The following is a 12,393-nucleotide window of genomic DNA, read 5'->3' on the forward strand; positions in this document are numbered from 1 at the left end:
GCTAACATCAAAAACATCATTAAAAAAGGACAACAAAGACTGTTCTTTCTGCGCCAACTCAGTAAGCTCAAACTGCCCAAGGAGCTGCTGATCCAATTCTACAGAGGAATTATTGAGTCTGTCATTTGCACCTCTATAACTGTCTGGTTCCGTTCTGCAACCCAACAAGAAAAACACAGACTTCAGAGGATAATTAGAACTGCAGAAAAAATAATTGCTACCAACCTGCCTTCCATTGAGGACCTGTATATTGCACGAATCAAGAAGAGGGCCGTGAAAATATTTGCAGAACCCTCGCATCCTGGACATAAACTGTTTCAACTCCTATCCTCAAAACGACACTATAGAGCACTGCACACCAGAACAACTAGACACAAGAACAGTTTTTCCCCGAAGGCCATCACTCTGCTAAACAAATAATTCCCTCAACACTGTCAGACTATTTACTGAATCTGCACTACTATTAATCGTTTCATAGTTCCCATCACCAATCTCTTTCCACTTATGACTGTATGACTATAACTTGTTGCTGGCAATCCTTATGATTTATATTGATATATTGATCATCAATTGTGTTGTAAATGTTGTACCTTGATGAACATATCTTTTATTTTATGTACACGGAGAGCATATGCACCAAGACAAATTCCTTGTGTGTCCAATCACACTTGGCCAATAAAAAAAATTCTATTCTATTCTATGATGAGAAGGAAGGGGAACTTGGGTATAAAACAGTATACATAAGAACATAATGTTAGCCATAATGAGCTTAGATATACCTCTACTCTAATGCTCAGAGATTGGAGAACAAACATGGAGAACTTGAAGTCCTAGTACATGAAGGCTGGTACGATATTATTGCTATTACTGAAACTTGATGAGATGGAACCTATGACTGAAGGATATAAATTGTTCAAAAGATATAGATACAATAAAAGAGAAGGGGGAATTGCATTGTGTATAAGGACACCTACATCTCTACAGAAATACACAGTACCAAGGACTGCATTTTGGTGAATATTAGAGGAAAAAGAAATGGCATTGCTGTAGGTATATACTACAGGCCACCCAACCAGGCAGAGGAAATAGATGAACATTTTGCAAGAAAGTGTGCAGGAAACACATTGTTTTAGTCCTTTAAATACCCTGAAATAAATTGGGAGACTAAGTGTAGCAAGTGGGAGATCGAATAGGCTCCTGCTTAGCTGACAATTTTCTTACCCAAAAGATAGGAAAAAGAACTGGAGGGTCAGCTACACTGGACATAATTCTTGCTAATAGGAATGAAATGACAGAAGGGGTAGAAGTTCTAGGAATTTGAGAGAGAGTGACCATGTCATAGTACAATCACACCAACCATCTCCCCCAACGAAATCATTGAAGTCTCCAGAGATGGCCCAGAATATAAGAAGAATGGCTCCACAATTCTCATTTGTAAAAATGAGGCCATCAAACAAAAGTTCATCTACACTATAAATTCAATTGCCAGATCCAACCACAATCACAGCAAACTTTGATCACGGCCTGACCTATCCTTACTACAATGGATCTGCTCCCGTGAACTCCAAGCAGAACTCAAAAGACCCCAAGACCAAGCTGACACAAATCTATACATCAACTACCGTGCTGACTGCATAAAAAGTAAGACTCACAATCCAATCCTCCATCACTCAAAACATCCAACCATCCATCCTCCAAAATAGCCAACCATCATTCAAAACTAGGTACGCACGCCCCTTACTTCCTCAATACCAACCACTACTGACCTCAAATGCAAACTAATAAATGCAAGAAGCATCATAAACAAAATGCCCGAACTCCTCCTCTTATTAAATACTGCTACATTTGATAACATATTTGTCTGTGAAACATGGCTAAACGCATCCCTCCATAACTCCATTATCACAGTAAGAGACTATCACATTTACCGGTCTGATCACGAAACCCGCAGAGGGGGTGAAGTAGCTAACGTCTACAAAAAGTCACTAAACCTAAAAAATATTCAAGTTGCACATGAATTCACTCTTCCAGAAACTATCATCTGTGAACTGTCCTTAAACACTACACTTCGCTTCTTACTATCTTACAGAGCCCCTGACTACGATATCGCTCAAGCGAACAAGTTAACTTCACTAATAACGTGGGCAGCCTCTTGCCCATACCCTCTCATCTTTCTGGGTGACCTCAACCTACCTCTTATTAACTTAAAGACTTAAGATCCATCCCACCCCTTAAAGGACCTAACGGTAAAGAATGCAATGGTAAAGCAGTTAAAGCAAACCTCTTCAACACATTCTTTGGCTCAGTCTTTATAAACAGCGATGGCTCATGCCCAACATTCCCTAGTTGTACCACAAATAACTACAACAATCTAACACAAATAGATTTCACAGAAGATAATGTTGAAAAGGCACTACGCAGACTAAAACCATTTCTATCTATCGGACCTGATGGACTACATGCATACTTCTTAAAAAAGCATTCCACTGCTATAGCAGAACCCCTAAGCATAATCTTTGAAAAATCTTTCCTGACCAGCTCCCTACCCAACCTATGGTCATCCCTATCTTCAAAAAGGGAGACCCCAGCCTAGTTGAAAATTGCAGACCAATCTCTTTATGCTGTGTCACCTGCAAAGTCATGGAATCAATCATTAACAAATCCATTACCCTCCACCTAGAAACAAACCACCTACTCTCTAATAAACAATTTGGTTTCAGAAAAAAATTATCCTGTAATCTACAACTTCTCCACTGCAAAAACATATGGACTACAAATCTCGATCAGGGCAAAGCAATAGATGCAATTTACATAGACTTCTGTAAAGCCTTTGGATTCAGTGGTACATGACAAACTATATTATTTTTTGGATCTTGTAGAAATATAACCAAATCATCAGCAAAGGCTCTCAAGTTATAAACTTCTTTAATATTTATACTGCTTATTTTGTCATCCTGTCTAATATCTCTATTCAAAACTTCCAAAACCAAAATAAAGAGCAGCAGGGACAAAGGGTCTCCTTGTCTTGAATTTTACATGAATTAGTTAAAGAACAGAATTTTTATTGGCCAAGTGTGATTGGACACACAAGGAATTTGTTTTGGTGCATATGCTCTAAGAAAAACAAAAACAAAGAAAAAAATACCTTCATCAAAGGTACAACATTTACAGCACAAATGATGGTCATAGGTTAAATGTTAAATCAAGATTAAATCACCATTTATGATGATTTTTGCATTCTGTGATGTGTAGATCGCTTTAATTCCTTGAATAAAATTTACTCCAAAGTCTATTTTTTAAAAAGAATAGAATTTATTGGCCAAGTGTGATTGGACACACAAGGAATTTGTTTTGGTGCATATGCTCTCAGTGTACATAAAAGAAAAAGAAAAAATACCTTCATCAAAGTACAACATTTACAACACAAATGATGGTCATAGGTTGCAATTTAACCCTTAATGATAGCAACAAAAAGTTACAGTCATACAGTCATAAGTGGAAAGAGATTGATGATGAAAACAATGAGAAGATTAATAGTAGTGTAGATTTAGTAAATAGTTTGACAGTGTTGATGGAATTATTTGTTTAGCAGAGTGATGGCCTTCAGGAAAAAACTGTTCTTGTGTCTAGTTGTTCTGGTGTGCAATGCTCTATAGCATTGTTTTGATGATAGGAGTTGAAACAGTTTATGTCCAGGATGTGAGGGATCTGTAAATATTTTCACAGCCCTCTTCTTGATTCGTGCAGTATACAGGTCCTCAATGGTAGCAAGTATTTTTTCTGCAGTTCTAATTATCCTCTGAAGTCTGTGTCTTTCTTGATGAGTTGCAGAACCAAACCAGACAGTTATAGAGGTGCAAATGACAGACTCAATAATTCCTCTGTAGAACTGGATCAGTAGCTCCTTAGGCAGTTTGAGCTTTCTGAGTTGGCGCAGAAAGAACAGTCTTTTTTGTCCTTTTTTGATGATGTTTTTGATGTTAATTGTCCATTTTAGATCTTGCGATATGATAGAACCTAAAAATTTGAAGGTTTCTACTGTTGATACTGTGTTGTCAAGTATTGTGAGAGGTGGAAGTATGGAAGGGTTTCTCCTAAAGTCTACCACCATTTCTACGGTTTTGAGTGTGTTCAGTTCCAGATTGTTACAGTCGCACCACAAGGCTAGTCATTTGACCTCACGTCTGTATGCGGATTCATCATTGTCTCGAATGAGACTAATCACTGTTGTGTCATCTGCAAACTTCAGTAGTTTAACAGATGGATCGTTGGAGATGCAGTCATTGGTATTCAGAGAGAAGAGAAGTGGAAATATCTTCCAGCACCTTAAACATAAAGCCCCAATTCAGGTTGTCAAAGGCCTTCTCTGCATCTAAAAAAAACTTAAGGCAGCCTGTTTCTCATTATGGTATTGTAAATATTCAATAATATTTAAGACAGTCCTCACATTATCTCTTAGCTGTCTTTTCAGCAGAAAAGCCTGCTTGATCTTCATGTAAAATCTTGTACACTTGTAAAATCTTCTATAGTCTTTTTGTCAGAATAGTGGCAAAGAGTTTATAGTCTTTATTTAGTAATGAAATTGGTCTATAATTTTATTTTTTTTTGTAGCATCTTGACCCTCCTTTGGGAGCAACATGATACTGATTTCTTTCCATGTCTGGGGTATATTTCCCCCCTGTAGTATATCATTCATTGTATCTTTTAATGATTGAAGGAATTCATCCTCAAAACACTTATAGTACTGGCTTGTAAGACCATCTAGGCCTGGAACTTTGCCTGGCCTCATTTTTTTATTTTAAAAAATATATAAGTATTTATATACTTGAACAGTGTGGCATCTGGCTATTATTAATTATGATACCAAATAATGATGAGATTAACCATTTTGATAGCCTTAGTTATATTAATCATACTCACATCATTATAGTAACATTGTACATAATACAATCATCTTTCAACTCCTAGTCCTTTCATCTACATACTGATTTTAACATATTATATAGAAATATGCATAATAATATTTCCCCCTTTTTAATTTCTATCTCTATCCTATATCTTAATATCACAAATTTTATATTGGTAAATACTCTATTTCTATCCTTCGTTTCTTTTCCATTTTAGTATTTCAGTTCTTGTTAATTTTTTTTTCCTCTGGCATGTTTTCCACATGGTTATAATAACATTATAAATATTACAATTAACATTGTTAACATTATAATATTTACTCCACCATATATCTAATCTTCATCATTTAATTTTTCCAATATTTTATTACACAATATTAATAGCCATAGTAACCTTAATACTGTTGTTTAAGAGTATATAACAACTTTCACCTTCTGATCCTTTCCTCTACATACTAATTTTAAGGCATTATATAAGAATCTACTTAATATTATCCTTCTTCCTAATTCCTACCTCTATTCTAAGTCTTGTTGGCATAAATCTTAAATTGGTAGATATTCTGTTTCTATCAATCTTGTCTTGTTCACTTCAATATTTCAATTCTTATTGATTTTTTAGCATGTTTTCCATACTGCTTTGGAATTTTATATCTCCATGTATCATTCATATTTGGTCTAAATGTTTCCTCTGTAACTGCCTCTGCCTCTCACTGCCAAATCTTCATATACCTATCAGTGTCTTTATCCTCATTTTAGGAATGTCTTTCTGCTCATCTAATTTTATTTTTAAGTTTCTTAATGTATAGTCAACTTGATCTAATTCATTTTAATTATCTCTTCCTTTTCCTTGTCTTCTAAATTAATTTGTTGTTTTATCTGTTCTATCCTTTCCTCTGTTTTTTTCTATTTTCTCCTCTATTTCCTGGGTTTCCTGTTCATTTTTCATTGTCGTTTGCTGGACATTTTCTAGTCTTACAACTATAAGGTAAAAGGTAAATGCTCCCCTCGCACATCCGTGCTACTCATTCCCAACTCTAAGGGGCGGTGCTCATCTTCTTTTCTAAGCCAAAGAGCCAGCACTGTCCTGACAATGATTCCATGGTCATGTGGCCAGCATGACTAAATGCTGAAGGCGCATGGAGCGCTGTTACCTTCCCACTGAAGTGGTCTCTATTTTTCTACTTGAATTTTTTACGTGCTTTCAAACTACTAGATTGGCAGAAGCTAGGGCAAATAACGGAAGCTCATTCCATTATGCGGCGATAGGGATTTGAACCGCCAAACTGCTGACCTTTCTGATTGACAAGCTCAGCGTCTTAGCCACTGAGCCTATATTATGCACCGAACCCTGTATCTCCCTGTGGTTTTTTTTATAGTTTCATAGACAACTTTGAAACATCAGTGGCATTTCTTTTTGAAATTTACTTAATTTTCCCCTGTTGAAGTATTCTGTCTTATTTTAATAAATCCAAAACTTACTTAATAATCTACCAAGGTCCCACAATCTTTGTTATCTGTATCATCAAAAAGCCAATATTAAAACTATTTGCTCAGTCCCAGAATTATTCCTCAAGATGGACAATATCTATTGCCCTTTATAGTACTCCACCAATCAGTTTGCTCCTTTCAAGCTTTCCAAAAAGTCTTTTTTCTTTTTTCTTTTAGTTTTCCTTCTTTCACCTCTTTGTGCTGTTATCAGACAACAGGTTTTCTCTTGTCTTCATCAGCGACATAGTCAGCACTTTAATGCCAATGATAATTCCAAATGTTTGTGAGGTGTCCCTCCTTTCTTCGTCACCCCTCCAAGTGACTTTAGCCCTTATTCTCAAGGTATTCCTGCAATTTCTTTTTACACTCTTTTTACAATCCTTCTTTTTACAATATAGCTTCATTTAGTCTCCATCTGAAACTCGATATCTTTCCTCTTAAAACCAAAAGCACTGAGTTATGGTCTGAGAAAAATTTAGGCAGAGTGTCCACTTTCAAAATTTTATTTGCAAGATTTTTAGATATCCATAATAATATCAATCCTTGAAAAAGATTTGTGTCTTTCAGAGAAGAAGTTATATTCTCTGGCATCTCCATTTTTATATCTTCATGAGTCCACCAATGCTAAATAGTTAGGTGACTTGATAGCAGTTTTCCAGTACTTGAGGGGCATTCACAGAGAAGAGGAGGTTGATTTAGTCTCCAAAGCTTCTAAGGGCAGAACAAGAAGCAACAGGTGTAAGCTGGTTAAAAAGAGATCCTACCTGGAACTGAAGAGAAATGTCCTGAGAGTGAGAGCAGTTAATCAGTGGAACAGCTTACCTCCTAGACTTGTGGATGCTCCATTGCTGGTGGTTTTCAAGAAAAGATTGGTCAATCATTTGTCTGGGATGGTATAAGGTCTCCTGCCTTGGACTTCAGAGGTTCTTTCCAGACCTAACCCTCTATGATTCTAAGCTGCGGAATATTACAAGGACTAGATGGTATTATTGTCGGATGGATTCACAATTGGCACCCATAGAGTATTTATTAGGCAAATATTGTGTGGAGTGCCATAGAGTTTGCCTTGAGCCCCATGCTATCTTTGATGAGGCAGTTGATGGGATGTTTACAGCCTGTAGATGGCACAAAACTGGGGATAGTGGTTAACATTTTAAATGAAAAAAGATCCAAGAAGATCTAGGAAGATTTCAGAAGAAGAGAAGACTCTTGCCCAATGTTGGAAGAGAAGACTCTTGCCCAATTTATTGTTGTTTTTAAGGATAGGGTGATCTGACAATTTCAAACTCTTCCCATTTCCATTCTTAAGAGCACAAGCACCACTGAAGAACAGGTCATAATTATACTGCTGAAATTTAATCATTTTTGTGTTAAATTTCACCCGGGAAATCTGAAGTGTTACTTACATGTTACCACAACTTCGTTTTTACTGACTATTTAGTTGGAAAAGATAACAAGGAGGAAATGTCTAAAGTTTTGCTACTATTCACACTGAAATAGATTTAAAATGAATATTAGCCCCGTTACAGTATACATTGCAACAAAATTAGCTTCCAAATGTTGTCTTTGTATGAAAATAATGTAAGATATCATTTTGTTTATAACTTCCTAGTTTTTTCCTTCTACATATCAGATGTAGCATATCAGATATTTTCTCTCTTTATTCTTTACCTCAGCAAGCATTCATCTTCCTCGCATTGGATATTCAACCAAATGCTTTAATTGGTATGGAACAGAACGCCTCATTCGCAAATACTTGGGATCCAGAGGAATTCCCACATTTATGTATCCTTACATGTCTTATACTGCTCAAAATAACTATTGTTATCTGTATTTCACAGTGAATTAAGACTTTCCAAGAACCACACTACAATGAATTGCTTTTACTTATTCAACAGGCTAAGGAAACCAGACAATGATGTTTATTGAATTAACAGAACTGATGAGTGAAGACATGAGACATTTGTTGAGACATGAACAACTGGGTATTTTGATGATATAGACCAGCATTGGCGAACTTCCGCGTTCTCGCATGAAGCCCATATGCCGGAAGTGGCACGCAAAACCATCCCGAGACAAATGCACACCCTCGCCGGCTCCCATTGTGTTCCTGTGGTCAAGCGCGCACCGGCCAGCTGGTTGTCACGCACACGGTGCTGGCGACCCTGGAAGTGCTCCGGCACGCGTGCCACCTCGCACATGTGTGATGATGAACCTCCAGCATGCGTGCCGCCTCGCGCATGCACAGTTTATAGGCACCGTGCACGCACAATGGCCAGCTGACCAGCGCACATTTGACCAGAGGAACGCGATGAGCCTGTGAGGGCACACATTTGTCTCGGGACGGTTTTGCATGCCGCTTCCAACACGCGTGCCATTGGTTCGCCAACACTGATATAGACAATCCAAAATGGTTCCCTTCCCTTTTAGGTTAGACATTTTTTCATGCAAAAATGTATTTCAGCTTGCAGTTCCAGAAAAGAGTGTGTTCAGATTCTTTTAATTAGTGTGAAGGAAAGGCTTTTGAAGTCATCCTATAAATGTTAATTACAATTGAGCAAATGTATTCACAGAAGACTTGTCTGGTTTGATTTTTTCTCCTGTTTTCCTTGTGACGGCAAACATTGAGGCAAAATAATGCAGCGTATAACAAAAATTATACTTTAAAAACTCAAATTGCTACATGGCTACCATACACATTGAACGTGGAAGTATTCATCAGTCTGGGAATAGCAACACTATGTGATATTACCTAGTTGAGGCATTCCCAAAAGCATTCCAGAAAGATATTTCTTTTCTTGGATGCAAAAACATGACATATAAGTTCTCCCTCCCAAAATCACTTGATTCTTTATTTTTTTATTTAACATGGCCTTTTCATAACCTTTGCTAAGAACAAACTCTAATGAAGATTTTGGGATCCTTCCCTGTTCTAATATTTGCAACAGTAACAAAAAATATCATTATTAAATTAAGCTTATTTTCAAATTAGCTCTGTGACAGGCATAGGATATAAGAGAGCAATTTACTGATGGAGTTAAGCTGATAATATCCTTAACTATTCCTTAACTATGTTCTTCAGATACTACTTTCCAAGAATTAAAGCATCATCATCTTCAAAAGAATCCACAACAGCAATACTACAATCTTAAAGTTTTTCAGCTATTAAGCAGAAACTGACATTTTCAGTGGATAAACTGAATTAAATATTCACTTTTATTAGTTTTCTTAAATTTTGTTTTTCATTAGAATTGTATTTTATAGTTCTGGGTACTTTCTATATTAATGGGGAAAATTATGCTTTAGAAAAAATATCCAAAGCTACAGAGATAATCTGAAAAAATGAAGAGTTAAGTGAAATTTGATAAAAAGAGTGATTGCACAATAAAAGAATTATCTGAAACCAATGTAGAATTAGTATTTGGGTGATTTGCTGGAGCTTTAAGTTTACTGTTCAAGTGTGTGTGTGACTGTTACTTCAGGGATTTTTAAAGGTCTAGCTCATTTGAAATGAAGAGTATATATTTAAAGTATTTTAAATAAACAATATACATCAGGGTAGTCAACCTTTTTATACCTACTGCCCACTTTTGTATCTCTGTTAGTAGTAAAATTTTCTAACCGCCCACCGATTTCACAGTAATGCGCCATGTATCTTCATCTGCATTCCTCTCCTGCATCGTGGATTGGGTTTGGGGGGGGGTGGGCGCCGGATACCAGCTCTGCTTGTCGGTTACAGCTGGGTGTTGGGGCAGATATGCGAGCTATTCTGGGACGGGGCTCTTGTTCACGGTCACACTATAGCGCCATTTAGTTTCACTTACGTAACGTGAACTAAACTTATGCACGGGTGATACAAATAGTATATTTTCAGAAATTTAAATTGTCATGGGGAATTTTATGAAAACCTAATGAAAATGTTTTTAAATAATGCTATGAAATTTTTTTAAAAAGGCAATTAAATTAAAAAACAGGAAAGTGCTTCAGTATCGGACAAAACCCCTACCACCCACCATGAAAGCTGGAACGCCCACTAGTGGGCGGTAGGGACCAGGTTGACTGCCACTGATATACATTGTCATAGATTACAACTGTATTAGGAATGACAGTGTTGTAGTTTACAAGCATTATTCTTTCTGAAGGCTAATTAAAATGCTGTGGACCCACAGCTGTTTCAATATTCATAAGCACCTACCAGTTAAATGATGCCAATTATGTGGATTTTTACACACAGCAAAAAAACAATAAATGGTGATCCATTTTGTTTGCATCCAAAATTACTAAGCAGTAGCTTATTCATCTATTCACTGAAGAAAGCACTAATAGCGAAGGTTTTAATTATTCCACATGAATCCAGATATCTATTTAGAAAGTATGAGTTTATTTTTTTATTTTTTATTTTACCTTGGGAAATACATCTTTTTTTTAAAAAAAATATTTATACTTTTTCTTTAATATCCATAGGTGCTTGGTGAACAGTGTATTGTCCGGGTCAATTTACTTTATACATAATATTACTAATGATACTATTTACACATACATAGTAATAATCTTTCAACTTCTAATATTTATGTATACATAATAATAATAATGTTTTGTATTATGTAGCAGTATATATGGTAGTATTTTCCCAATTTCTAATTTCTACTTCTATTTTCTAACCATTAATAAAACAAATCCACATTAAGACGTATTCTGTTATCTATCTATCATCTCTTGCCCTTTTTAGTATTTTGACTCTTATTGACTTTTTAATAAATCTCACATGTTCCTCCCCTGGGACTTTATGTCTCCTTACATCACTCATATTTAATTTTAAGTATTTCATCTGCCTCCAAGTCTACTTTCCAGTCTCAAGGGCAGCCACCAATAATTCTTTCATCTCTTCTGGCAGATCTTCCTCTTTGTCCTTATCAGTGTTTTGACATCTTAAAAAATAAACTGCCCTCTCCTTTTTAAGAGTTATTCCTTTCTTTTCCAAATCTTTATCTGCTTGTATCAATTGTTGATTTATCTACTCTATTCTTTCCTTCACTGCTTCTAATTCCTCCTTTATTTTCTGGATTCTTTGTTCATTTTTTATTGTCATTTGCTGAAAGTTTCCTAATCTCACATCTATGTCATGCATCTATTTCTTCATCTTTATGATTCTTTATCATAGTTTCCTGGATATATTGAAATATCAATTGTATTTCTTTTTGAAATATATTTGTCTCTGTGTGACATCTTAATTTTATTTAATGGGCTGGAAATTGCTCAATAATCCACCAAAATCCCAATGTCCGAGTTGTCCAGAATCAACTATATTTATAGTCCTCAGAATTTACCTCCTCAAAATTGTCCAAGTTTGTAAGTCTTGTTTAACTTTTATTCTTTTGCCTTGTAAAATATTCTATCAAATAGTATTTATAGTCCAGGATAGCCCATCAAGTTCCCTCATATCTCATTCAGTCTCAAGCAATTCAGGGTAGTTCCAAAAAGGACCATATTGTTTATAATCCACACTATTTTGAAAAGCTTCAAAATGCTTACCATTTACTCCTAAACAGTTAGGAAGCAAATCTTATGGCTGCCTTTTTTTTGTCTTGTCTGCCAATAGATATCCTTCCTATTCTTTCTCTTTCCACTTGTACAAAATTCTATTTATAATAGTCTATTGTCCCAGATGTTGTTTGCCTTTCTTCATTTTATTTCTTTTCTCCTTATCAATCCTGGCTGTCTTCCAAGATCTTTTCCAATTATATAGTAGTATTTTTTTTTCACCAATAGGTGTCCACCTTGTTCTAACAAATAGTCAAAAAGTTCATTTTTCTTTGTGGAATTTCTTCCAATTGTCAAAGAATGTTATCTGCTAATTTAAATCACTTTTCACGATACCATAAATTCCAGTGCAGTTCTTCTATATCTGTGATGGAGAACCTATGGCACGCGTGCCAAAGGTGGCACACAGAGCCCTCTCTGTGGGCACATGTGCAGTTGCCAGCTGCTCTTGCAGGTT

General features: G+C 36.0%; 1 protein-coding gene across 7 annotated transcripts in view; it reads left to right on the forward strand.

Annotated features, from left to right (window-relative positions):
- CHD1L (chromodomain helicase DNA binding protein 1 like) overlaps window positions 1-10,937 on the forward strand; it is a 73,345-nt gene extending 62,408 nt beyond the window's left edge. For 3 of the 7 annotated variants that reach the window (XM_058165842.1, XM_058165843.1, XM_058165845.1), the window contains exons 21-22: window positions 8,072-8,180; window positions 9,478-10,932. In XM_058165842.1, coding sequence (XP_058021825.1) covers window positions 8,072-8,180; window positions 9,478-9,547 — 179 coding nt within the window. In that variant the 3' untranslated portion in view covers window positions 9,548-10,932. Of the gene's footprint in view, window positions 1-8,071; window positions 8,181-9,477 lie in introns of those variants that run through there. The other 4 variants (XM_058165840.1, XM_058165839.1, XM_058165841.1 and 1 more) reach the window with 3 other exon arrangements.
- Window positions 10,938-12,393: the final 1,456 nt, after the last annotated feature.

This window comes from Ahaetulla prasina, chromosome 2 (assembly GCF_028640845.1).
Source record: "Ahaetulla prasina isolate Xishuangbanna chromosome 2, ASM2864084v1, whole genome shotgun sequence".
Classification (NCBI taxonomy): Eukaryota; Metazoa; Chordata; class Lepidosauria; order Squamata; family Colubridae; genus Ahaetulla; species Ahaetulla prasina.